This window comes from Melopsittacus undulatus, chromosome 3, assembly GCF_012275295.1.
Source record: "Melopsittacus undulatus isolate bMelUnd1 chromosome 3, bMelUnd1.mat.Z, whole genome shotgun sequence".
Lineage (NCBI taxonomy): Eukaryota > Metazoa > Chordata > Aves > Psittaciformes > Psittaculidae > Melopsittacus > Melopsittacus undulatus.
The window spans coordinates 87,834,617-87,862,018 of record NC_047529.1 but is presented as its reverse complement, the minus strand read 5'-3'; the positions used below and the strand labels follow the sequence as shown (position 1 = coordinate 87,862,018).

Genomic DNA, 27,402 nt, shown 5'->3' with positions numbered 1-27,402 from the left:
ACCAAGAACAAAACACAGACATGACTACTAAATGCTAACCCTCCCTGCATGGAAATATCTCTGGGGGAAAAAAAGCCCAAACAATTTTTCAAACGTCTTTTCCTACAGGGCACATACAGAGTCATCACCAGTGTAGTTCAAAAACCAGCAGTTCCTTTCTTCAAATAGATTCTAAACTACCTGTGGAAGCTGCAAATATCAACCATGTGAAAAACACCAAACACAGGAAGCTGGAAAGACTGTTACGTGTGCTCCTCTACACCTGAAACAGTGCCAGCCCTCCTAAGTCACTGGTGGTAACTGGCAAAAATTCTGCTAATGGACTGGTTTTGACAGTGTCCAAGTGAGGATCAGTCTGGTTTGCTAATGTTAAAATTGAGAGTGATGACAGAACTTCCAGGAGCTGGCCATGAGAAGCCAATGGACGCATGAGGGGCATTACATAACCCCCTAATTGGCACCAGCCACGGTGCAGGTATTTCTTCCATGGACTGCAGTAGTGCCTAGATCTGCTGGCTTCTGAATTCTTCGCACACAAAACAGTGAGCCTGGGTGGACTACCAAGGTGCATTATTTACTATTATCTTCCCCTCCTTCTTGAACTTTTCTAATAGTACTATTTTTCTAGGAAAGATGCTAAAAGTTGACAATTCATATATCACTATACGCAATATTCTACATAACGATCAGAAATTACTCAATTCATTTTGAAGATACTTTTAAAATATACAGGCAATAAATACCATGTTATCAGGATAACCATCAACACTTCATTTATTTTTGTAGGATCAAAAATAAAGCTGCTATTCTAGCAACATTTCCACGAGTAAAGTTACACGCATGTTTACCATATACCAAACTATATCAAAGGCATAGCTTCACGAGCAATTCTTTCAGCAGCACTGCTACCTTTTATAGGTGACTTGACACTGATTTGCTCACTCCCACTCCCTGCCATTCTCTTGGGCTGTTCTATCACAGCTGTTTGTGCAGGATTATAAATTAATGTTTTGGTATTTCAATTCTAATCTTCTTTATCTGAGTACTACAAACACTATAACATAAATGCAAATCTGCCTACTCCCCTGCCATCTCACAGCAACAATTGTTAATTAGCAGTTTTGGTCTGGATGTTTCTGAAAGCATCAATGAATATCCTATTACTTAGAAGAATAAATAAAACCCAACCAAGTTATAATTATCTACAAAATTTAGAGGCAGTAGGCTGAAAAATGAGAAACGACAGATGTGCATGATTACTGCTGAGATTTCTGTTATTCTCTCCAAATGACTATCATAGAATCATAGAATGGTTTGGGTTGGAAGGGACCTTAAGCTCATCTAATTCCAACCCCCCTGGGCAGGGATACTTCCCACAAGACCAGGTTGCTCCAAGACCCATGCAACCTGGCCTTGACACTGTCAGGGATGGGACATTCACAACTTCTCTGGGCAGCCTGTGCCAATGTCTCACCACTCTCATGGCAAAGAATTTCTCCCTACTATCTAATCTAAATATACTTTCATTCAGAAAGCCATTCCCTTTGTCCTATTATTACAGGCCTTTGTAAAAAGTTCCCCTCCAGCTCTCTTGTAGGCCTCCTTTAGGTACTGGAAGCTGCCCATGTTGAGCTTCTCATCTACCAACACCCCTATTATGTAAACTCTGATTCAGTATTTCCCATTGTTTGGGTTTGGTTTTTTTTTTCCTATTATGGAATAACTTCAACCTCTAGCTGCTGAAGCAAGCCAGGCATTTAATTACCTTTCTGTGGCTTTCTAAGCACATAGTTTGAATATTAGGTTTGATGGCAGTGCACTTTCGTCAATAAAATGTAAAGTGACTACCAAGAAGAAAAAACATATTAAAAAGAATAAAAGTTCAGTGCATTTTTAATTTTCAACTCACTGCCTAAAAGACACTGTAAAGAGAGCATTTAACTAATGGGAGTTTTAAGAACATAAGATTTCTTCAAGATATGAAAAACGGATTCTCCATCTTAGAGCAGAAGAATGGAAGCACACATATACACACAACTGCTACAAAACTGCTATTTATACCACTGGATAAAGAAATTTTATGTTCTTGTACTTTGATAAAAGAACTAATAATCATTGGCCTGACTACTGGCATTAGTGTTACTACAGTAACTATATTTGACTATCCACTGTTCTTAAAATTGCAGACAAAATCAACAGAAGGTAAGACTAACAGTGCATTACTGTTTTGCAGAAGTGCAAACAACTCACCAATTAATCAGGAGCTACACTTATCAATACAACATAAGCTTTCATATTCTCTCAAACTTTTAAAATCTTCTAAATGTCACTGCTCTGCTCAATCTGTTGCTCATTAACAACGTTCACAGCTTCCTGTTTAACAAGCAAAAAACCCCAACGAAATAAAAAATCTCCTTAAAAGCACTGAAATTGAACAGCATTTAGAAAACCTGCTATCTCATTGTCACATTTTCTCTTTATTCCTTAAGAAGTGCATTCAGCTGCCCACAGTTTTTATCCTAAATTCCATGCTGATGTAGCCACTGGAAAAATGAACTCGAGATTTCATATTTCAAAACTGAAAGTATACTTTAATACTGGTATAAATAGTCTAATCTTTACCTTTTCCAGATTCCAACAAGATAGAATAAATATGCTGACGAGCAGGGCGGTAGATAAGTGCCTGTCCAGGAATCTCTGTATCAGATTCATCTTCCAAAGAGTTGCTGCATTCGATCTCTCCCTTACTCAGGATATTGAAGATCGTGTAATTTTCAGATTGGACATGATGTTCTTTAGCTAACTGTTCAAAGAGAGAAGAAGGCATTATCTCCAAAATTAAGGAGGATTAAAAACTAACAAAATGCATTCACTGTTCAAGGAAACAGTACTTTCTCTAGCAGTGTAAATGGAGTGAACGCCAGGGTTGGAACAAGTGCTTTTTCAGGTAACACCAGTATAGTATACTTTTGGATGTCTACCTTTCTGGGAACAGGAATCCCCAGGAAAACCATCATTGCCTTTCAGACGTCTACCTTTCTGGGAACAGGAATCCCCAGGAAAACCATCATTGTCTTTCTTAGCCTCTCCCTGAATTCTTAAAACTTAGGGGGATTAATGACAGTTTTTTAGAGAATAATTATTTTTAAAATTAATTCTGAATTCAGACACAGAGAAATGAGCTGCCCTCCTTTAGTAATCTGAAAATGTATGTTCCCTCATTAAATAGTGACTGAAGGCACAACAAAACCCAAACTTTTATTGCAAGATGAAATACATAGGACAACTCCATTTCTTTCCTGAGCTGACTTTGCATAGTATACACTGTGGTGAAATTAGTATACTTACCTTCACCACACTTTTACTTTACAATAGCTTTTCCCCAAGAAAAGAAATACAATCTATTGTATTACAATCTTACACAATAGTGTAAGAACTGCAGCATCACCCAGGCTGCATATTAACCATGCACCACATGCATATACATCTGGCTACAGCAGCTGGCTACAAGCAGCCTCAGTACCAACAGGGACTGCTGCTCTTAACAGCACTGGTGCAGAAGCAACAATGCTACTCCCAGGCAGTGCAGAATTTCAAACAGGAACACCTGTAATTTGGACTGGCCAAGTGCACAGCCAGACTTTCTACTTCACAGCCTCAGACCAAAACCATGGGAGTGTTCAAACAGTTGAGCTGAGACAATTTTTTTCCATGGAGTACCACTAATAAATTCTCCAGGACCCATGCCATATGGTGAGCAGGCACCCAAGTTTCTCTGCTCTCCATTCCCAGCACGTGTCACCTTGTTTGAATTATTTGGGTTTGCCATCCATACAGCTATGTAACTAGAAATTACCAGACCGCTGGCTAGCTCAAAAATTCACAATTTCTGCAAAAATCCAGTATCTGCAAACCTGGGAACCCAGCAGGTCAAAGCTGCAGTCAACTAATGGGTCATTACTGATTAATTCTACTGAAATGTCATACCTTCAGAAGAAATTCTCACATAAAATCAATGATAGGCTTCTGTACACAATGCCAATCAACAAACCTTTTTTTTTTTTTTTTTTTACTAGTAATAAATTAATGGTTGTTCTGGAATAAATACTTCTGCATTCTTACTATATGTAAACAATATAATCCCTCAAATCTACTTTTGTATAAAACAAAAACCAAATAGTTAAGTATTTCTAAGCATCATTTGAATGAAGCATTGAACCATTTCATATAAACCATGAGATGTTTTCATCATCATCTGAAAATACTAGTTTGCCAATAATCTACATATCCTTAGGTAGTGAAAAAAATACAAGCTGATTTCAAAAGAATTGCTGCATTCAATGCTGTATCTTGAAAAACATTTCTGATTTACACCTACAGTCAGGCAGAAAGTTATATTCTTTTCAGGGAGAAGCAGGCAAGTGTCTTCAGAGTTGGAACTGAGCTGTGTATGTCATTTACATGCAGTTCAGATTATGTGCAAGGTAAGCAGAACTACATATGGTTTTCAAAAAATGAAGCAAAGCACACCCATTATACACACAATATTTAAACATCTGTAACAAAACCAAATGACAAGTTAACACGTCTACAACTTTGCCTGTAATTTCCCTGGCCCAGGGACTGGCTTAACATAGGAATTATGCAGCGAGTGAGGCATTCTTCAGTGGAGTTTCTAAACATTATTATTTTATTACAGCAGTAGCTCAGCATGACACCAGAGAACTGTAGCTCTTCAAATGAAAGATCAAGGCTAGAAATAATGACCACTTGTCATAAAGACCACATGGCTCATTTTCTTAAGGAGTAAGGATATTACCACTATTGTCCTAGCCACAATCCAACCTAGATAATTACATTCTGGCCAATTCTTCCTTGCACTTCTATTGTAAACAGTATTTTTCAATATGAAGATGCAGGGTTGTTGCTTGGGTGTGGTTTTTTTTTTTAATAACAACTTTATTTAATGATTTCAGTTGAAAGTGACGTGTATTGTGTTTATGTGTGGTTAATAAAAACTCCCAAAACTATCTGCAGCTTAGCTGAAATGAGCATAGTTTAAGTTACAATGCAGTTTTAAAATACTTTTAGAAAAAAAATTTGTAAATTTTAAGATTACTTTAGAGTAATATGAGGAAATAGAAAAATTAATTTTAAAGATAATGTTCAACATACAGACAGAAAAACAAGGTGCTCTATTTGAAGTCTGTAGGGATGTAACAAAACAGAGAGCAACAGATGACTAATATAGGGTCTAAAATACACCAGAGCATCTCTGCCCGTATAAGAGGCCATTAGTGAAACTTGTTAGTGCATCTCTGTCCTTCTAGGATTAACAAGCCCCTCAAAGTACTTTTGGTTCCTTCAGGGACAATAAATCTAAACAATAATTAACCTGATCCAAAAATCACAAAATACAGATTTATAGGAAGTTTCCTCATCTCCTCCATAAGAACAATTTCAACTTTTGCATTCTTAGTACAGCTCCCTTTGGTATTTTGACTGCATGTACCAGGTACAGCCAAGCAGACCACTAAACAGCTGTAACTGACTTGTGGATGCTCAGAGAGTAACTGTATCATTACATTGTGCAATACATGGGAAGTACTCTCTATGCTCATCTGTAGGCCTATACAGAAGCTGCTCCCCATTATTTGAACTGCTTGATGCTTCAAAAAGAGAGGAATCATTTGCTTTCATGGTGACGCATGTAACAGTCCTAACCATGGCTGTGCTTAATAGACAACAGATTTTGCTCAAGCAAATTTCAATCAATAGGTTCAGTGTACTCATTACTGACTTCCACTAAATAGTCATGGCATCAAGTGACCACAAAGCTTTAAAAAACAAGGTACCTGAAAGATTTCTTTATCTTGACACATGGCTGTTTCTTGTTGCAGGGAAAACATTTGGCAACTTGTTACTTTGGGAGGAATCCATGGAGACTGCTGCCCAGGTAAAAGATAGGACTCCACTCCTCTGTAAAGCAATGTCTTGTCTGATCCCAGAGGCAGAAGGTCTTCTAAGTGTTTCAGGCTGCTGTATGACTGTGGAACTTTTGAGATATAATTTGCTACAGCAAAAAATATGTTTGTTCTTCTGTTGTAGCTGTTATTCTTACGGGGACTGCTGACTAAACATTTATGCCAAAAGCCTTCCAACAAGTTTTCTGGAACAACATCATTGCCAAGCAAGCAAGCAAAGAGAGGGAGGTGTGTCAAACTAAGACCCAACGCACGACAAAGATCTTCTCGAGAGTACATAACAGTGACCAGGCTGGCCAAATGGAGCTTCCCAATGGAAAAGTAGGGGCATGTATTATAGATGAGGTAGTCACTATCTTGCCCAAGAATTCCTATGCAGTTATGTTGCAAACCGTATGTAGCCACCTCAAAGTCTGCCTCCTGCAATGTGCATACTGTTTTTTGACCGAGTGACTTCAGGGCAAAACGTGTAAAAGTAGGCAAAGCTGAAGGCATCGTAAACATTTCTCTCCCTGGTTGTTTCCTGTGAATCTTGATAAACTGAAATATTCTGGCTATCTCTTTGTTATTCTGCAACCTCCGTTTGATCCACTCATCTCTCTTTTTCGATTCTACCACTCCGTCAAAGAAAAACACCAACTTGATACCAGCTTCCATAAAAACTTTAATAAAATCCTCTAAAATGGCAAGGAACTCCCGCCACTGGCCACCACACACCCAGGATTCTGGTGTGTACCAGTATCTAACACAACTCATGGCATCTACTACGATAACAGGCGGAGAATCAGGATGATCGATGCAATGTTTCTGTGCCATTTCTCTCAGATCTACAGTCTTGCATGCATCAGGGCAAACCCTCTCCACAAATCCCTGCAAACCTTTAATGCCCATGGCTGATCTCTGAAACTCACAGCAGTCTGAAAGAAGAAGAAAAAAATATTCTATATGCAATAATGAGAAACATAACAGAATTATATAATAAACCCCCCCCAACAAACAAAACATACAGCAAAACAAAAGGCAAAAAAACAAAAACAGCAACCAAACAGCACAGAAATGGAACTGTTATTTTTCTGCTTTTGCTGATAGTTTGCTTTGTTGTCCTGGCCTTCAAACAGTTTGAACCAGTTTTCTTCCCAAGAACAAACTGTATGTAAGTGCCCATTCACTTTACCTTCCACTTCTGTTTTTCTGTCACTGAAAACTATAAATATCTAAAGGTTTTCTTAAGTACAACTCAAATCCAGATTAATAGAAAAAATTGTAGAAATTTAGAAATACAGAAACTGCTAGAAAACCAAGTACAGACATAATTAAAAGCTATATAACATCTTAGCTGAGTGTACAACACAGGAATTAATGGCTTGATTTTCACACTAAATAGTATATAATTGTCTTTAACTGAAGTCAGTGGGAAAATATTAGTAACTTTGGTAATCAGCCTTGTGCCTTGATTATGCAAATGGCTCAATTACTATCTGAGTTTATAGACAGTAGTCCACTGATATGGCACTAGCTGCAATACCTCTACTTCTGCAATGGTTTTGGTAGTATCAGTTCTCCTTCAAATCAGAAATTCAATCCATTGTACCATTCTGTCATTTGAAGACATAATTTTCAAGACCTGTTTAAAGAATTAGAGGTTTACCTATATTTTGTGACTCTACAAATCTGGTTGTCATTAATAATAAAATTAATGAATATGTTAATATATTAAATGGGATTTCTAATATACACAGCATTTTGAACCAATCTGTTTTAAAAAACTTTGGAGAGATGACCCCTACAACAGCTCATGATACCCCTAGATTTCACTTTGCCAGCAACCAATCATCTCAACACAAAGTTTATTACACCCATGGTAACACACAGTACCGCGAAGGGCTGTTAGCAGCAATGTTCACAATAACAGCTTCAGCCCTCACAACAGCCCACATCACAAGGGACGAGGAGCAAAGCCCTCTATTTCTGACGCACAGCCAGGCCCACAGTCCCGCTGCCTTGAAGGGCCGGAGCTTGCGGTCCCGGGCCGTCTCACAGGGTAGGGCCGAGGCCTGCACCCCGCGAAGCCATGCAGCACCGGGGCCAGGTTACAAGCGAGACCCAGGGCTCCAGTCACCCTCAACGCCCACAAACAGTCCCAGCCCCCACCCGCTTCCCCCGGGCCCGCGCTCCGTGCCCATGGGGCACCAGCCTGACCCCTCGTAACAGCACCCGACACTGACCCGAGCCTGCGCTTCCGCTTCCCGCGGGGTGGAGCTGCGCATGCGCTTGGCGGCAGGGGTTAGGGCGGCCTGAGGTGGCAGGGTTGTCAGTGCTGTCGTGGTTGTGCTGGTGGCTGTTCCCCGTTCTTTCCCGGTCCGGGCCAGCCGGCTGCAGCGGGTCCCTCCACTTGGCAGCGACGTGGGGCCAGGGTGGCCGGGATGGTTTGAGCCCCGCCCGCGGCCTGCTGTCCCTCGGCTTTGTATGGCCACAATAGGGCCGGAGGGAAGGTTGTACCCGAGCATGTCGCGACCGGGCGGGAGGCACACGGGGGGAGATGAAAGAACTGTGCACCGACACTGCGAGATCCCGAGGCGTCCAGCGGAGGCTTATGTGGCCCCGTGGCGCTGGCACTGGGTAAACAAAGCTGCCCTGGCAGCCGGGGTCTTGGCTTGGCTTTGCTCGGTCCTCGCCGACGGAGGGGAGCGCGGTTTCCCCCGGGTCACTGGCCTGGCTGCAGGCCTATGGGAAGCACGACCCGCTTCCACCCTGCCAGCAACACGTGGGGGGACCTGAATAACTCCACATCTCGGGGGGAAGAAGGACACAGGGGAGCCGGTGGGGGATTAGATCAGATGTTACTGCCGGTGAAAAATTAAACAGAGCAGTGCTCTGGGGAGAGCAGATTAATATATTTGGTGACTCGGCGTGCACAAAGCCTCACCATTGTGGCTGTGTCTGAATGCCTGTGAATAGGATGGAGCATATGTGGCCTGTCACCGCAGGTGCCCACATCTGTTCGTCTCCGGGCAGATGCTCTCAGAAAAGGGGAGAGCATTTCCAAAAGCTCAGGCCCGCCCCATCCATACCCATCCTCTTTCTCATAATCACCTTCTGCAGAAGAGTTTCTGCCCCCCCCCCCCCCTTCTCCTTTCCCCCACCCCTTCCCTTCACACGGAGAGATGAAGAAAGAAATCAAAACGACTCAAATTGGAAAGCCCTGGAAGCATACACTCAGACTGCGCCCTCCACCCCCAGAGTTTATTAGCAGCAGGTTTTGCACAGCAACAAGATGTGCGCACCGTGCCAAGGGGGCTGTGGGCCATAGAGGAACAGAAAACCCCTTCACGCGTGAAAAGCAGTACAGTACAGCAGAACACTGGGCTGGTGTCGCAGAATGAGAAGGGCCTGCACAGCTACTCTCTGGAGTGGTGGTTTACAGCTACGATGATAGACTTTTGGCTTGAGATGATGGTTAATAAAACCAGGGAAAAGAGAAGAAGGGTTTTCCCTATGAGAACTGGTGAATGCAGTGAATATTGCGACTAAAGTTAGTAGCAGAAGGGAACCTTTACAGACACCCAGTGAAATCTCATGGCTGGAATGCAAAACATTTTTCTGAGAAGTGCCATCGTTTTTTTTTTATCCCATGTATATGACCGGAGCCTGACCACTCACCCTTCATGCACTGTGACACCATGGTCAAGACAAACCAGGCCTCTGTGCTGCACTGGGTTATGCCAGGCTTGCCTAACAGGGTGATGGGTGCTGGGGCACGGGCAGATCTCAGGACCACGGAAGGGAGGCAAATGCGATCCGTGTCTTCTAGTATAGAGAAGATTGCTAGGGTCCTTAGAGTTCAAGGGGGACAAAGAGATCCCCAAAATGCGAGGCCGCGCTTCTCCCTGGTGAGGTGCGGGTTGTGGGAGCCTTTGAATCGGTGCATCCCGGAGCAGAGACCAGGAAAGGCGGGGAGGCGGCGGGAGCGCCCGGCCCGGGGCACCCACGAGAGGCTTCGGGGCAGGGTTCTGTTCCTGACAGAGGGGAGCAAGGCGGGGGAAGCCTCCTTCCCCCGATCCCCTGATGTCCCCTCGTCGCCGGGAGGCCCCACGGCTCTGCCCCCTCGAGCGGACGGTGCTCCTCTGCTCCCGGAGCAACGGCAGTTTACGCACACGAGTGACCAATTTTATCCCTCGTAGTTTCCCACGAAGAAAATCCCGTCGGAAGCAAGCCAGGGAGCAAACCCAAACAAACAAGTAGCGCAGGGGAACGGGACGGGACGGGGGGGTTCTCTCTCCTCGTGTGCAATCAGTAAAACACATATAGGGGCCACTTCGGGATTTGCCCGGGGAAGGGTTGGAGAGCAGCTGGCTGCGGTAATCTCCTCGGGAGACAAAGGAATGCCCCGTCCCAGGATCACAGGTAAACACACAACCATTGTCATGAAAATGAGGGGCTAGGATAGGGCCGGAGCAGATGATTTGCGATTTGAAAAAGGGGGTTGGGGGGAGGGAAGGCCCAGAGCTGCTTATCTATCATCTGGCCTCGCTGTGTGCCAGCTGAGCCACGCGACTGCCCTTTCTTATTCTAATCAGCACATGCCTTTGCAACTTTGGGCTAACCTACACGCTAAACTTCTTAATCCCCCTCCCCGCACACGGCAAGGCCGGCGGAGCTCCCTTGCGGCACCTCTGCGCCCCCCGCCCTCCTGACTCGGGTCGGGTTGGGGCGCTCGGCAGCGGGGCCCCAGCTAGAGCCCACACCCCGGGCACGCCGCCGAGCGCGGGGCCCGAAGGAGAGGCAGAGCCCCGGTGCAGCGGCGCCCCGCCTGCCCTGCCCTGCCCTCCCCTACCCTCCCATCCCGTCTCATCCCGTCCCGGGGGGACAGGTGAAGGGGGCGTGCAGGGAGGGCTGCGGCGGAGGGGCAGCCGCTCACACATACCTCCGTAGGGACTATAGACCTAATTAAAATATTATGCACACTCGGCTACACATAGCTCCACACGTACACGTCTCTCCGCCGCAGCACCGTTCGCCATATGCCCGGAGCCCTCCGTCCCGGGAAAAATCAGGGTTGCGCGCCAGCGATGGCACAGAGTCGCCCTAATTAACACACACACACACATCCTTTTGAAGTGACTTTTCCCATCATCTGGCTCGCTTAGAAATAAAGGCCGCGGCTGACGGGGCGCTCTCGGCTGCGGTGCTACGCGGCGGCACCGTAAATCCCCCGCGCCCGGAGCAGAGCAGGGGATTGGTTGCGGAGAGGGTATCGATTAAGGCAGAGGGAGAGCACAATACCCCACCCGCCCCGGCGAGTAGCTGCCACCCGTGGCCGGGCCCACCGCATCCCGGCAGTGAGGGGTCACCGCATTCTGCCCCCGGGGGTCCCGCCGCCGGTTCTCCCCGGTAGGGCTGGAGCGGCCGAGCCTCGGGTGTTGGTGTGGGAGAGATGGCCCATTCCCGTGCGCGGGGGTCGGTGTCGGTGCGCGGTTACCAGCGCCGGGGAGGCGCAGGGGGCGGCGGGGGGCGGCGGGCGAGCGCGGTGCGGAGACACGCGGTTGGGAGCGAAAAAGCGCCATTTGGTTGGGAGCAGATGGCTGGCTGGGGGGCTGATCGCGTCTAAAGGCGTGTCATCCCCCTTCAGCGAGAATCCCTAAGGGCTCCCCTTGTCTTCGAAATCAATGAAAATTAAAGTGCAGAGAATGGATGAATAGTTGGACCTCGAGTCCCTCCTTTGTTCGCCTCAGCTACTGGTGGGCAGGAGTTAAACTACAACAGCCTCCTATAGAAACACTTAAGTTAAACAGTCTCCCCGTTAGCCCAGCATCTGAAAGAGAGAGGGAGAGGGGGGGAAAAAGCAGAAAAAGGAGCTTTCTGCTTGATTTCCCCAATACAGAATCGCGTGGCATAAATTAAGCCGGAGAAGAATGAGCGCCGTGGGCAGGATCCTGCCGGCTCTCACGGCGCCTTTCAGTCACGCTCAGCAGCGGTAATCGAGAAATCTGTGCCACGTCAATTTAACAAATACCCGGTACCGAAGGGGGGTTGTTAAGGATTTGGGGGCAAGTTTTTTTGGGTCTTTTTTTTTTTCCCTATCGCTGGGTTAAAGCCCTCGCGCGTGTAACTTTTTATTTCCAGTTTTTTAAGCAAGGGGATGCTAATGGACCAACTTTCTATCTCTCTCAGATTAAAAGATCCTCGGTGATACATCATTTCATGATACACCGGCAGGCTACCCCCAAATATCAAGCTCCCCTCCGCCCCACTCGCTTAGTATCTCCTATACGAAGTGACTTTTTCCCTCTCTCTCTCTCCCTTTCCCGGGGATAACGGCGCAGCCAAATTTGCGAAGCAGCAGCAAGCCACTTGTAAAGATGCTGACGCTAGGTGGCAAAAGTAGTGTACGGTTCAATCCGACGTTGCTGCCGGGTGTCGTGCTTGTGTGTCCCGGTCCTCGCCGCAGCCGAGGATGGGCACCGAGCGGGGGGGGTGGGGGGTGGGGGGGCGGCCGGTCCGCCTTAGACCCGCCGCCTTCCCCTCTCCTTCGCATGGTGCCTGCGTGACCGCTGCTCCCCTCTTTGCCTAGATATAACTCCGGGGTGGGGGGAAACCCCAAACGCAAACCCCAAACATTCCTGTACATTTAAGCTTTCGCTTAAGCGTCGAGGGGCGGGGAGAAGGGAGAAGAGTACCTATATGCAAGCCCCTCGTTCGACCAAAATTTGATGTAAAGGACGCACACACTGAGTTGCAGAAGTCTGTATATTTGTTAAAGTACCGAGGGTACCTGCTCAGGTTTGTGGTATATGCCACCAACACCCAGTAAATGAACGTGGGCAGCTACAGTCCTGAACAGTCAAGAAGAGTTGGGCTGAATGAACTCATTAGTGATTTTCTTTTAATTGGTATTACCCAATGCGTTTACTTTAAGAAGTCTTTAAGATTTTTTTTTTCTAGCGCATTGTAAGATAATTTGTGATCAAGACATCTGCTTCAATGAAAGTCACATTTTGCCATGCAAATGCACGTTTCAACCCAATAAAGTCGCCATAATAAGGCTTTTAGCACGGCATACCTACAGTGAGGTTATTGTGGCCAAATCCTCTCCTTTCTCACACAAGCTTAATCTGCGTTGAAATGATCTGTTACAATTAAAATGACATTTACAGAGACAGTTACACCTTGCATCCTAATGAATCCGCCTGCGCCTACCGAAGGTGTTTAAACGGGGGGGGGGGGGGGGGGGGGCAAAATGGAAAACCCCGCTTGGAGCGACGTGCCAGAGTCGCTTCCATCCAGCATTGAAATACTACTCAAATGGTCATCATCTGTATCCCTTTTTCACCGCACCAGTGTACTCCTTTTCATGTTCTGAAGATCAAACCAAAAGTTCTAGCATGTGATATGTAAAAAAATAATAATAAGGTCCGGATTGTGCAAAGTTGTGGGGTTGGTGGGGGTATTCTTATTTATTTATTTATTTATTTATTTTTTCTAGGGAGAGGGGAAGTGCTGGAAGGGATTTCTTTAAAAAATGTGCGGACATTGTTGTAGAGGCAGTAGCGTGCGCCGAGGGGAGCTCTTTCTCTCCCTCGCATTGTGCAGGGAGCAGGTGCTGTCTACATTACCATACAGCTGAGAGCACAAAGAGCTAACTGATTCAGCCCTCACACAATAACAAACGGCCTTAATGACAGCCACGCGAACGACACACACCAAACTCACTTTTTACTAAGCTGAAGGAGGAAAAAAGAGAGAGAGAGGGAGAGATTGCTGGGGATGATGATGATAATAATCATAGAGGGGTGCGGGACCCGGGCGGAGCGGTGGCTCTCTCCGGCAGCGATGGTGTCGGGGACGGGACCCGCGGAGCCCCGCAGCCGGGTCCTCTCAGTGGGTCTCCCCACGCCAACCCTCCCGCTCCCTCCCGTGCCGCCGGGACTCCCGGGACCCCTCTTTCCTCCGCCGACGGGACTGGCGGTGTGAGCGGAGTCAAGGGAAGACAGAGCCTCGGTTCGGTTCGCCCAAATTCATCACCACCACCCCCCTCCAATTATCCCGGTTATGCCAAGGGAAACACGGCGTGCATTTCGAGGGATCAGATCCCCTTTGCTGCGGTTCGCTGGCTCCCACCTCCCTCTTCCCGTTAAAGCCGAAGATGCCCCTTGGAAGTGGCCACGGTCAGCGAGTTACTTTTTGGGGGCACGGCGGTGGCTTTGCACGTTTGGAGAGGTAATTCCAGCCGCCGTCCCCGGGGCCGTTTCCTCGGAGGAGAGCGTTGCGCTGCCGCTGCCCGGTGCGGCGGGGTGTTACCTCTCCCCGGAGCAGAAGGGGGATTCTTGCGGTTACCAAATTTGCAGGAATGTAAATGAGCACGTTTTGTGAGCGCGGAGGGGAGGGGGGAGGAGGGTTGCACATTTTACAGCTCACTGACCATTTGGCGATCCATTGAGAGGAGGGTTTGGAAAAGTGGCTCCTTTGTGACAGCTCTAGCCAGATTGGGGGGCTGCTCATTTGCATCTCATTAGGCATGCAGGCGGCCGGCGGGATATAAGGGAGGCAGGCACCCAAGGAGAGGCAGATCCTTAGCGCTTCCCCCTCGGAGAGAGCCGCCGAGCCGCGGCGCGGAGCGGAGCAGCGCAGAGCAGCCCCCAGTTCCCCCCCTCCCCCCCCAGTCCCCCGTAGGAGCACACCCGGACACGCTCAGCGCGCCGCTGTTGAGACACGAGCTTGTTTTTGTTGGCTGGGATTCCTCTAAAAACAAAAGTGAGCCCACAACAAGGAGAGAGAGCTCCGCTGCTTCTGAAAAATAATAAAATAAAAAGGAAAAAAAGGCAAACACAAAAAGGGATCAAGGCTCCGACGTGACCTGCTGCCGTTTGACACCCACCAGCCCCGACGTGCGCAGGGTGAGCGCAGCCGCGCAGAGCCGCTCCCGCACCGCACAGCACCGGGAATTATCGCCGCTGCCGCTGCCTCTGCAGGGATTTCCAGATCGCCGATTTTTGATCTTCATTGGGAAGCCTTTTCTCTGCCTCTCTTGGGAATTAAGTTGCTTTTTAAACAATTTTTTTATTTTTATTTTTTTCTTCCTGGAGAAAAGGAGGAACATCGTGGATTGGGAAAGAAAAAGAATTTAGCAGATTAATCATAACAATTTTTCCTTCTTTTTTCCTTTTTTTAATATTTTGCTATCCCAAAGAGCTGTCAGCCGCCGACAGGCTACACCTAGAGCTGTCGACAGAGAGGGGACAAAAAGTCAGAGACTCTCCTGAAAGGAGGAGACCGTGACACTAACTCTTCCAGCTCTGCTGGGGCGAGCTGCTCTGGCCGCTGTGTTTTACTCTCCCCCCGAGAGACACTGTCCCCTTTCCCCTCTGAGGAGAAGACAAGGGGGAGGAAAGCGAGGGCACCAGAGCTGCCCCTCCAAAATGGGAGGACGGTTCCTGCTGACACTCGCCCTCCTCTTCGTGCTGCTGAGCCGCTGCCAGGTAGGTACCCGAGGCGGAAGGGGAGGCAGGAACACCTCCAGTGCTCTCTGCACCGGGGGGAGCGGGTCCTGCGGCGGGGCCGGACACTACCACTGCCTGTTGCAGCCGGCTCCCGGGAAGGCGGGGAGGAGGGGGGTGTCGGTCCCGCCGGTGCCCAGGCTCGGGCCGGGGGAGCGGGCTGCTCGGGAGGCTGACGGCCGCTGTCCCCGTCCTGCAGGTCGGCTGCTCCGGGGTCTTCGAGCTGAAGCTGCAGGAGTTTGTCAATAAGAAGGGGCTGCTCAGCAACCGCAACTGCTGCCGCGGCGGTGGCCCCGGAGGCGGAGGGCTGCAGCAGTGCGACTGCAAGACCTTCTTCCGCGTCTGCCTCAAGCACTACCAGGCCAGCGTCTCCCCCGAGCCGCCCTGCACCTACGGCAGCGCCATCACCCCCGTCCTCGGTGCCAACTCTTTCAGCGTCCCCGACGGCGCGGGCGGCGCAGACCCGGCCTTCAGTAACCCCATCCGCTTCCCCTTTGGCTTCACCTGGCCCGTAAGTGGGGGTTGCAAAGGAGGAGGCGGCCCACAACCCACCCAATCCCACCCCATCCCATCCCATCCCATCCCACTCCATCCCATCCCATCCCACCTCATCCCACTCTATCCCACCCCATCCCATCCACCCGGGCCACCTTAGCTGGGTAAGAACCATTCCAAGGGACCACTAATCCCCTCAGGGGTGGAAACAGATAGTTCCTGGGTACTTGGGATGCTGCCTTCTTGCCTTATCTGTTCTCATGCTCTCCCGGTGGGTTGTCTCTGCTTCTTTCCCCAGGGCACCTTCTCACTCATCATTGAAGCTCTGCATACAGACTCTCCTGATGACCTCACCACAGGTAACTGTCTTGAAACAGACTCTTGCCCAGAATAATCCCAGCCTTGCAGCCCTACCTGCCCCTTTTCTCTGCAGTGTGAAGCACGTTCCCTTCATCCCAACCCTGCTCCTCTTCAGGGGACCGTGGGAAAAGAGGCCAACCTGTTGGCACACAGCCCTATCATCCTGCCTCTGCTGTTCCCTTCCCACCAGAGACCCCCAGTTGAGCATCTTCCCATGCCTCTGCCTGCTTCGGGCTCTCTAATCACACCTCTCCTCTCCACTTCCACACAGAAAATCCCGAGCGCCTCATCAGCCGCCTGGCCACCCAGAGGCACTTGGCAGTAGGTGAAGAGTGGTCCCAGGACCTGCACAGCAGTGGCCGCACTGACCTCAAGTACTCCTATCGCTTTGTGTGCGATGAGCACTACTATGGAGAAGGTTGCTCTGTCTTCTGTCGCCCCCGAGATGATGCCTTTGGTCACTTCACTTGTGGAGAGCGTGGCGAGAAAGTCTGCAACCCGGGCTGGAAAGGCCAGTACTGCACTGAGCGTGAGTGTCTACCTTCTTGTCTCCCTGGGTGCTGTTTACAGCAGTGTTCTCTGAGCCCTTGTGGTATATTTCTCTGACATCAGGCCCCATGGGAGAGGGGGACCAAGCTACATTGAGTGGAGGTCTGAGACTGTGTACAGGCTTTGCTGGTGCAGGGAACACGGTGCCTTCAGCACTGCCAAAGGAAGTTGACCTAGACAGCCCCTTCTCAAGCTAATAAAATGTCAGTGCCAACATTACACTCCTGCTCATTGCTGTAGACAGCAAACCTGATAGCAAAATGTTCAGCAGTTGCTCAAATTTAAATATATCAAGCTTACTTTTTATATGTACCCACCCTTTCAACCACAGTACCAATATCATCTACAGGGTACATGGCTTCAGAAGAGGGGACTAGGCTTTGGAAACATGCATGCAGCAGGCTTATTGGTAGGCTTGTTATGGTCTGATGTCTTGCCACCTTGTGCTGAGAAAAGTATTGGGCAGGCAAGATCATCTCTGTGGCCTCTAGACTGTACATTTCTCATTTGGGGTACTCATAAACTGCCACTAACAGACATTGTTGCACCTGGAGCCACAAGAACGTTCAACTACTTCCCCATCTTTCTTCTGTGTGATTGCCATGATCATTACTACTAATAAAGTAGTAAGGGCCATGAGTTTTAAAGTATGCCAGAGCTTGAAGTTGTTGAGGAATGTGGTGTGTTGATACATCAGGAAAAGCTGGGACAGGAAACAGATCACAGCAAGGATAGTCAGGGATGCCAGATACCCTTTGTAGATACCCAGTGGTGTACATCCAAACATGCACACAGCTCCTGCTGCAGTGTGTGATGGCATTCTCTGTGTGTGTACACGGATCTCAAGTACACTGGCGGATGACATACTGGGTGAGAGCTCCTCTCAGTCATCAAAGGGGCAGGCAGGAAGAGAGAAAACAGTTACAGGCTGTAAAGCAGCCTCTTGGTTTTCTCCATGTTGTGTTTTTGTTTTTCTTAAAGCCCACCTACACTGTGGTCTCAGCTGAGCTGCTACCAACAGAGCCAAGACTGACTATTCACACTGCTAGTGACTGCTAGGATGCTTTTAGCAGTTCACGGTACAGAGTTGCACAATAAACAGCAGGCAGAGAGGCTCACATTTCCTTTGATAGTGTTTTAAATAGGAACTACAACCTTTCCCATGATCAAAAGTGCCTAGCCCAGCTGTGTCAAGGGGTGGGGAAAAAGGAAGCATTTTGATAACGAGCTCTTTCAGGGCTGTCAGCACTTTTGGATGCCTGTACATCGCTGCTCTTCCCATGGCAAAGTAGAAGGCTGTCTGTCCTTGATGCATTACTTAGGCTCCTCACTCTGTTTTTCCTCTCAGAAAAACACCAGTTTATAGCAGCAATACTAGGCAGGGGAGATGTGTTTATGTGTGCATGCAAAAAGAATGTTTTGCCGTTAGTGAGCGGAGCTGCCAGTCGCAGACTGCTTCCCGTTGCCTTGCCCCCAGCTCCATTCTTTCCAGCTTGGAGGCGATCTGATTATCAGCACTGATTCTTTCTTTCTTTTTCTCCTCCCCCTCTTTCCCTCGCATGCCATTGTCTCCGGCTGGCTTTGTTGAATTAAAACTTTGCAGTGCCTGCTTAATGAGTTCCATAACCAGGCGAAGTAATGAGCAGAAGTCCCTTTTTTTCCCTTCCCTCATCCTCCCTCCCGCTGGCTCGCTTACCTCTTTTAACAGGGCTGCACCCAGCCGCCCGCCCCTTTTCGGAGCGGGGCGGAGGAGGGGGGAAGGAGGGAGGAAGAACTTTAGACTTATTTATTTGAATAAGAAACAACAAAAAAAGTTTTTTTTTGCAGCGAAATCACGCGCGTGCCATAGATTAGCTGTGGGCAGGGATAGGCTGCCCGGCCGCCGGCCGCCGGCCCCATTGGCTCTGGGGCCGGGGTATTGTTGCAGTGGGGCAGCTGCTGGGAGAGAATAGACAATAGAGCAGCTGTCTTGCACTGGCACCCTGCACACCAGCTGTCCACTCTTATCTGCACACACACTTTCGGGGGATATTAAGAGGTGGAGCTGTGTGCATAGAATTGGAAAAAAGGACTTCTGACCCTCACTGGGAAGGGAAGGGGGGGTGGGGGGCTGTGAGGAAGGGAGCAATTGTGAGCCCTCTTTTGTCTGTGTGCAACTGTATTAAGAAGAATGCTCATCCCTGGCGATAAGTAAAGTGCCCAGTTACGGTGCGAGATCAATACTCCTGCAGACTCCAGAGATTAACTCAGCTGTGCTTAACTGCCCCAACCTAGTAAAAGGGGCTCGCTCCCCACCTGCAAGGTGTTCCCAGGATTGGACTTGGAAAAGGGAGGCATTTGGCCCCGGTGCTGATGTCTTTCCCTATTTGCTTTGTTTACAGCGATTTGTTTGCCTGGATGTGATGAGCAACACGGTTTCTGCGACAAACCTGGGGAATGCAAGTAAGTTTTCCACTCTCCTCCTGCTCGCTTCTTTGTCTGTAACGTTGATGCTGTGGTGTTAAATAAGCTATTGGTCATTTGAAGGGTTGGTTTAAATGCCTTTCTTCATATTAGATGGTAATTTGAGAAATTCAGGTGGGGCCAGATCAAAGTATTAATCTACAAGTCAAAAAACAGTGCTTAACCTGATGAGTTTACAGTGCTGTGTGTAAGGTTTAGCTGTTTGTTGTTAGAGCAAACAAATTAACTACCTGGAACCGTGGCTCTATCTAAGGAAATGGAAGAAATAGCTGGGGCTGATGAAAGCTGATGCTATGGTTGGACTTGGTGACTTTCTCACATGAAGGATCACTGAGGGCTTTTAAGAAACTTGATCCCTGGCATCAGTGTGTTTGCAGAGTTTGTGATAGGGTTTCCAACTGTGAGAAGTCTAAATCTGACGACACTTTGTTGTTGGTCTTTCTTTTTCCAGATGCAGAGTGGGTTGGCAGGGCCGATACTGTGATGAGTGCATCCGATACCCGGGCTGCCTTCATGGTACTTGTCAACAGCCGTGGCAGTGCAACTGCCAGGAAGGCTGGGGTGGCCTTTTCTGCAACCAAGGTGAGTTCTCAGCCCTTGCCTGAGTGTCTGTTTTAAAACACAGAGAGCAAGTGTCTCTTTCGAGCTCCCCCACTCTGTGCTAGCCTTACAGACTAGCAAGTGTCTTGACTGTTCTCTTTTACAGACCTGAACTACTGCACCCACCACAAGCCCTGCAAGAATGGTGCCACGTGCACCAACACTGGACAGGGGAGCTACACGTGTTCTTGCCGACCTGGGTACACAGGTTCCAACTGTGAGATTGAAATCAACGAGTGTGATGCCAACCCTTGCAAGAATGGTGGAAGTTGCACTGTAAGTTAGAGTTGCTTGTGCCATCTGAAACCCCAAGGGAGGAGTTAACATCAGTTTTACTGATTTTCAGAACCCCTTTGTGAATTTCAAAGCAGCTTCAGGTAAATGTTTAGACCATTTCTCATTTCTTTCCCCCAGGATCTTGAGAACAGCTACTCCTGCACATGCCCCCCAGGATTCTATGGTAAAAACTGTGAGCTGAGCGCAATGACTTGTGCTGATGGACCATGCTTCAATGGTGGGCGATGCACTGACAACCCTGATGGAGGATACAGCTGCCGCTGCCCACTGGGTTATTCTGGGTTCAACTGTGAGAAGAAAATCGATTACTGCAGCTCCAGTCCTTGTGCTAATGGTAAGGTCAAACATACTACAGTGACCTTCTAAAAGGAGACCATCCAGTTGCTTTGGTTTCTGGTCTGGAGTTGATAACAAGGCCGACTGATCAACCATGGCCACGTTGATGGTGTACTTGGTGGAAGATCTGTACTTTAAAAGTATTGGTGTTGTTTGGGCCACTGCTGCAGATCCCATTTTTTCAAAGGGTGGCTGTGGCCAGGTAGATTGGGCTGGAGTTTCTTGCACAAAAACCTGGGGGATTATACTTGTAAATGTTTTGCAAAGACTCTGAGGTCTGTGGATGCAAAATGCCATGCAAGTCTTAAATATTATTACTTGTAATCCATTGACAGTAATCTTTCTGTTCTCATTAAGCTAGTGAAGACTTTTCTTTACTGCAGTCTTCCTTATTCATTGCCACTCAAACTCTGTAATGTGAGATTGTGATATTAACCTGATCTGGACTAGCTTTGTTGTCCAAGCTAAGTGAAATGTTAAAAAGGGAATAGGATGGAAAATGAAACGTAGATTTGATTAACAAATATCTTCCTTAAAAAAAACACCCTGTACTTTTTATGGTGGATCAGATTTGGCCATGGTTGAGCTAACCTCTCAAAACCAAAGCTTTTCTCAGCTGCTGGTTGTGACAGTCCCCCAAGAGCAGCAGGTGGGAGGCTGTTGGGTCTTTCTATCCACCACTCAGCACTTGTCCCCCTTGATGTCTTGCAGGAGCCCAGTGCGTTGATCTGGGGAACTCCTACATATGCCAGTGCCAGGCTGGCTTCACTGGGCGACACTGTGATGACAATGTGGATGACTGTGCCTCCTTCCCCTGTGTGAATGGAGGGACCTGTCAGGACGGCGTCAATGACTATTCCTGCACCTGCCCCCCGGGATACAATGGGAAGAACTGCAGCACCCCCGTGAGCAGATGTGAGCACAGCCCCTGCCACAACGGGGCCACCTGCCATGAAAGAAACAACCGCTACGTCTGTGAGTGTGCCCGGGGGTATGGTGGGCTCAACTGCCAGTTCCTGCTCCCCGAGCCACCACAGGGACCGGTCATTGTGGACTTCACCGAGAAGTACACGGAAGGCCAGAATTCCCAGTTCCCCTGGATTGCCGTCTGTGCTGGGATTATCCTGGTCCTCATGCTGCTGCTGGGGTGTGCTGCTATGGTCGTCTGCGTCAGGCTCAGAGTGCAGAAGAGGCACCACCAGCCTGATGCCTGCAGGAGCGAGACTGAGACCATGAACAACCTGGCCAACTGCCAGCGCGAGAAGGACATATCCATAAGTGTCATTGGTGCCACTCAGATAAAGAACACGAATAAGAAAGTAGACTTTCACAGCGATAACTCTGATAAAAATGGCTATAAAGTCAGATACCCATCAGTGGATTACAATTTGGTGCATGAACTCAGGAATGAGGACTCTGTTAAAGAGGAGCACAGCAAATGTGAAGCCAAGTGTGAAACATATGATTCAGAGGCAGAAGAGAAAAGTGCAGTACAACTAAAGAGGTATGTCTCACATCTGAGCACGGGGGGCGGCTTGACTGGGAAAGATGTGTGTGTGTCTCACAGGCAGCATTAAGCAACAGCCATCTGACCTGTATTGTCTCTTTTTGTCTTCAATAGTGATACTTCTGAAAGAAAAAGACCAGATTCAGTATATTCCACTTCAAAGGACACAAAGTACCAGTCGGTGTATGTCATATCAGAAGAGAAAGATGAGTGCATCATAGCAACTGAGGTTAGTATACTGCCTTGCACTTGAGCAGCAGAGGAGTCTTGGTGTGCAGACCTCATCTAACTTGTCAGGGCAGCTAAACCCTTTTCCATCGTACCATAGTGATTTGTACCTGTTGAAATCTAGCCAGCTCGAGTTTGTCATGCTGTGGATGTTATAAAGACAAGCTCAGTGACTTGCTGCTGTGGATGTTATGTGTACGATGACTTTGCAGACAAGGGTACAATGACAGTGTGGTTGTGGTCTTCTGACCAGCCCTTTAGTGTTTCATGCAGGGTCCATTCTTGCCCTGTGTAAAGACAGAGTGCTCTTCAGCCTTACAGCCCTCTTCTTACTTTCTGTGACCCTCTCATGACCTCTGCTCATGTTCTGTCTCACCAGGTGTAAACCAGAGGTGATATGGCAAGGTGGTTGTTCAGAACAATTTCAGAGGAGACGTGCCCCGATGAATGCTGCTGAAAGAGGAATGGGATATAGATTCCTTCACTGACTGCTGCTGAGAAACTAAATTCAGGCTTGAGCTGGTTCTCTACTGAAGTTAGCAAAGTGACTGCAAAATAAAGAAACAAGATGGACACCAGGCAAGGGTCTGTGTTCAAAGATTACTGTTGCACTGCCTTTTATGAATTTTATCATTGCACTATGGTCAGTTGCTTTTCTATATATATTTAAATGAATGGACTTAATTACTACATAAGAAGCATGCACTGCCTGAAGTGTATATTTCGGATTCTTATGAGCCAGTCTTTTCTTGAATTAGAGACAGAAACACTGCCTTTATTGTCTTTTTTGATACTAAAATGTGTTTTTACTAGGTGAGAAAAGGTGTGTTATTTTTTTGAATCTGTAAAAATATTTTCATGATAATTGTAAAGTTTGAGTATTTTGTGATGTTCATTTTTTTATAATTTAAATTTTTTGGTAAATATGTACAAAGGCACTTCGGGTCTATGTGACTATATTTTTTTGTATATAAATGTATTTATGGAATATTGTGCAAATGTTATTTGAGTTTTTTTTACGGTTTTGTTAATGAAGATTCATTTTTAAAATATTTTTCCAAAATAAATATTATTAATGATAACCAGAGTGCTCTGTATGTTCTGTAACCAATGGTGCACTAATTGAACCTTGCAAACAGGCATCTGACAGGCTTCCTTGGATTTGCAGGTGGATGGGATAGTACCAAGACCTGTCACAAAGACTGGGGAACAACTTGCTCTGTGTAGACCCTGCTCTTTCCCTTCCTAACTTTCTGAATTGTTGACCCCAAGGTTGTGCTCACTGTTACCCCAAAGGCAAATGTCTGTCAGAACCCATAGTAATGTTTGCTCATTCATGTTCTGCTGTGTATATATAAATATATGGCACCACTTCCCGAGGAGAGCCATACAAGTGTGCTCCATCACAGTCCAGATGTACGGCTCATCATGACTCAGCTCTTCATTCCTTCCAACCCCAAACACTTGCCTGGAATCCCCGCAAGTTTGAGACACACAGGGCATGCCAGCGAGTGTCCCCGGTTCAGGTCCTTAATGTATGCCCATGGGATATGAGCTCCCCCAGTCACGCCTGCCGGGGGGTGGCTCTTCCTTCTCCAGGAAAGATTGACACTTAATTGAATGGTGGCCACAACTCTCCTGGCTATGATACCTGTCTGAAGGATCAGTTGCATCTTTGGTTTCCACTCTGCCCCTTGTGCCTGCTGCTTTCATATAAAAGCAGGGTGATCCCATCCTGTGGCTTGGCTCCAATGCTAAGGCAATTTCCCCAGCTTAGTTTGTCCTTCAGGCTGTGCAGCGCATTAATTGCCCTTCAGAAACAGGCAAAGTATTCTTCCACTTCAGAAAAAAAAGAAAAACCTAGGAAATAATTTCCTTTTTGCCCTGTTAAATCTGAGCGCAAATCATTGTGGTCCACCTCCTGCAGCTTCAGGGAGCAGAAGAAAATCTTCTGTTCCCATTCACTTCAGGGGAGGGGGATGCTACTAAAAACACAGAGTGAGATAGCAGATATAATCAAGCTATTATCTCAGCTGATGATCCACAGCTGTAAATATATATGTACTCCCCTTGTTTCAGCTTATATAAGTTCATGAACCACTAGAGTTGGACTTTGGTGTGAGATCAATGGAAAACTTACTGCAGGGGCTTGTCTGCCTATAATGCTTTCTCTTTAACTCAAACCTTAGACAAGATCTACTAACTCACTTCTCATAAAGTGATGCAGCAGGGTCAGCCTCTTCATTTATCCCAAAGTGTCTGTTTAGGGAAAGCTTCCATGAGAGTGAGGAGAGGTGTTAAGAACCAGCCTGTCAGCAATGGTCTGAACAGTGTTTTCCACCTGAGCAGTAACATAACAATCTGCCCATAACCAGTCAATGCATCATATATTAAAAGAGGCACAACAGTGTGTATGGCAGCAGGTTTTCACATAGCAACATTATCTCACAGGCTGGACAAACAAGGGAGCATTGGCAGGTTTTATTGCCATCTCTGTTGCTGAGAGATGAGTTGCTCTTGAACCTTGGGCAAATCACTCTATTTCTCCCTCTTTCCTCTTCTTCCCAGGCTTTTTGGAGTAGGCTTGCCTCTTACGATGCACTGCACTTTGCACAGTCAGTGCCATGATCTCAGCTGGGGCCTCTTAATGCTGCTTCTGTAGAAACAGCAGTAATGAATGGGAGGTCATTGATAGCAGAATGCTTCTATAATGTGAGGTCTTCAGTGCTATAGCAAGTGCTACTTTAATATGGAGTCAGGTAAAGGTCTGGAAAAGCACACTGGAGACACAACATTGGCATCTCTCTAACTTTGCTTAAAAATAAATAAGCTTCAGAAAGCTCAGTTTGACCGAGTGTCCGAATTAACAGAAGTGCTTAGCTTGGTGAGTGAAGGAAAATGTACTGTGGGCAGAGAAAGCCAGCGATGCTAGAGAGGGACTTTTCATTAGGGACTATATTGATAGGACAATGGTTCAAACTTAAACAGGGGAAGGTCAGTTTAGAAATAAGGAAGGAGTTCTTTACTGTTAGGGTGCTGAGGCACTGGAATGGGTTGCCCAGAGAAGTGGTAAATGCTCCATCCCTGGCACTGTTCAAGGCCAGGTTGGACAGAGTCTTGTCTGACATGGTCTAGGGTGAGGTGTCCCTGCCCATGGCAGGGGGGTTGGAACTTGATGATCTTAAGGTCCTTTCCAACCCTAACTATCCTATGATTCTATGAATCCATTGTCTTGCTCTCCTGGAGCACCTTCTGAAATGATTGCTACACAGATGAGCCCAATGGCTTCTCGCATTTGTGTCATGAGCATGGTTGAGGCTACTGCCACACTGCAGGATTTATTTCTTGTACAGAATTAGTAATTCCCCCAAACCTTAGTGTGTTTGTGTGTGTATACAGGGGCTTTTGGTGGCCATAGCAGGCTTAATCATGTAGTGTGGAGCAATGCTTCCACACTTTTCATATTTGGTATCTTTTCCAAGAGGGCCTTTCTGGGGAAAAAAATGGATGATCTCGGCAGGGGGTGGAAGTTGTATGTGTTTGCTTGAGATGGAGTGGCATGTGCAGATACCATGTTGTGATGCAGGAGGTGCACACCATGGGCAAGGGGCAGCAAAGGTGCCTGCCTGCCTCAGCCCTGCCAGGGCAGCCCTTGCTGGTGGATGGGAGCTCTGCTGCCAGAAAGCGGCAGGAACCTCCCTGTCAACAGGGTCTCCGAAAGGCCTCTTGGTTCTGAAATGAGAGGAGAGCCTGCCTGGGGAGGCTGTTTAGCCAGGACAGCTGAGAATTCAGGGCCTGATCCAAAGCCCATTAAGCTAATGGAAAGGCTCCAATGAGCTGCGGGGACACATGGCACTGTGCCGCTCCTGACACAGCACATCTCTGGCTCTCCCTGGGAAAGCTGCACATACTGATGCAGTGGAAGACATGAAAGACCATGGCTGGTGTAGCCAGGTCTGCCTCCTGGGTGGTTCACACCCCCAGTGCTAGTCTGTCCACTGTGCCAGGACCTAAAGGTCATTGCTGTGGCACCATCCCTTCATGTTCCCACCTTGACCTGCAACATCTCCCCTCTGCCCTGCAGCAGTCAGGGAGGGCTTGGCCTAGTTTGGTGCCGCGTCTCAACAGGGTGGCTGGAGAGGGCACCCGTCATCCCCTGACTGTGCCTGCGAACCAGTATCTCTGTGGCAAGTGGCATTGGCAAAGTTGGCATGCATGGGGCATGTTAGGAACTTAGAGGAACTGAAAGAGCAGCAGAGGTTAGCTCTGGGCAGATACGAGTGGCTGTGCTTGTGCCAGAGGACTTTTTAAGTGAAGTGTGCTACAGGTTTTGAAACATAGGAAGCTTTGGGTTCAGGCAGCATGTCTTCCTTTTAATTGCAAGACACAGGCTTATAAATTGCTTTAAATTGATATTTGTGTTTACTTTGTACACAGTGCAGCAGGACAATTTGGGTGTCAGGAAACCTGGGTACTATTCCTGTCTCCGTCACAGACCTAATGTATAACCTTGGCAGAGGAAGGATGGTCTTGTGGTCAAGACACTGTCGAGGGACTCAGGAGGGCCACCTTCTATTTCCAGTGCTCCCTCCAGACTTCCTGTGCAACCTTGGACCTGTGTCACTTAATCTTTCCAAGACCTTAGGAAAGTGGGGCCTCCTGGCTGTGCTAGCAGGAGGAGGTCATCTGTGTGTGTGAGAGGATACCGTGGTGGTGGTGAATGTTAAAATACCCTCCAAGGCGAGTAAGGCTATTTCCTATCTCTGCATGTCAGATTGCTTGTCTGCGAGGTGGGGAGCTATTTTTTGCAAAGCCCTTTCAGATGTTTGTGTGGAATGAAGACCCCTCTCACAATTGAAACATCCATCATCGCAGGGAGGATATGCAAACCCTGCACTGGCAGCAAGGAGACAAACGGGAGGGAGGCAGCTCTGTTGGTGTGTGTGCAAGGGGGGATGTGATGCAGCTGCGGGCCAATGGCACAGACAGGATGCCACACATGGCAGTGTTGACATGGGAGGCCATGGTGCCATCAGCCTCCTCTCACAGATTAGCACTCAAGCTCTGTAGCTGGCTCTCTGCTGTAGCC

The 27,402-nt window shown here is 47.7% G+C and overlaps 2 protein-coding genes across 7 annotated transcripts in view; one reads left to right on the top strand and one right to left on the bottom strand.

The window, feature by feature from the left end:
- Positions 1-8,325, bottom strand: part of FAM120B (family with sequence similarity 120 member B) — a 51,848-nt gene extending 43,523 nt beyond the window's left edge. For 3 of the 5 annotated variants that reach the window (XM_031048546.2, XM_031048549.2, XM_031048550.2), the window contains exons 1-3: positions 8,210-8,325; positions 5,856-6,901; positions 2,623-2,803 (exon numbers count right to left, since the gene is read on the bottom strand). In XM_031048546.2, coding sequence (XP_030904406.2) covers positions 2,623-2,803; positions 5,856-6,875 — 1,201 coding nt within the window. In that variant the 5' untranslated portion in view covers positions 6,876-6,901; positions 8,210-8,325. Of the gene's footprint in view, positions 1-2,622; positions 2,804-5,855; positions 6,902-7,459; positions 7,533-7,575; positions 7,609-8,209 lie in introns of those variants that run through there. The other 2 variants (XM_031048548.2, XM_031048547.2) reach the window with 2 other exon arrangements.
- A 2,024-nt stretch (positions 8,326-10,349) lies between these two features.
- DLL1 (delta like canonical Notch ligand 1) lies at positions 10,350-23,391 on the top strand. Of its 2 annotated transcripts, XM_034060982.1 has the most exons (12): positions 10,350-10,388; positions 15,172-15,460; positions 15,678-15,989; positions 16,272-16,332; positions 16,605-16,862; positions 19,264-19,324; positions 19,797-19,927; positions 20,052-20,221; positions 20,360-20,576; positions 21,290-22,082; positions 22,200-22,314; positions 22,693-22,892. In XM_034060982.1, the coding sequence occupies exons 2-12, from the start codon at positions 15,401-15,403 to the stop codon at positions 22,696-22,698; spliced, it is 2,184 nt and encodes a 727-aa protein (XP_033916873.1). In that variant the 5' UTR covers positions 10,350-10,388; positions 15,172-15,400; the 3' UTR covers positions 22,699-22,892. The 2 variants fall into 2 exon arrangements, with proteins under 2 accessions (XP_033916873.1, XP_005148657.2); XM_005148600.3 differs by lacking the exon at positions 10,350-10,388 and having other exon boundaries at positions 14,656-15,460; positions 22,693-23,391.
- The last annotated feature ends 4,011 nt before the right edge of the window (positions 23,392-27,402 follow it).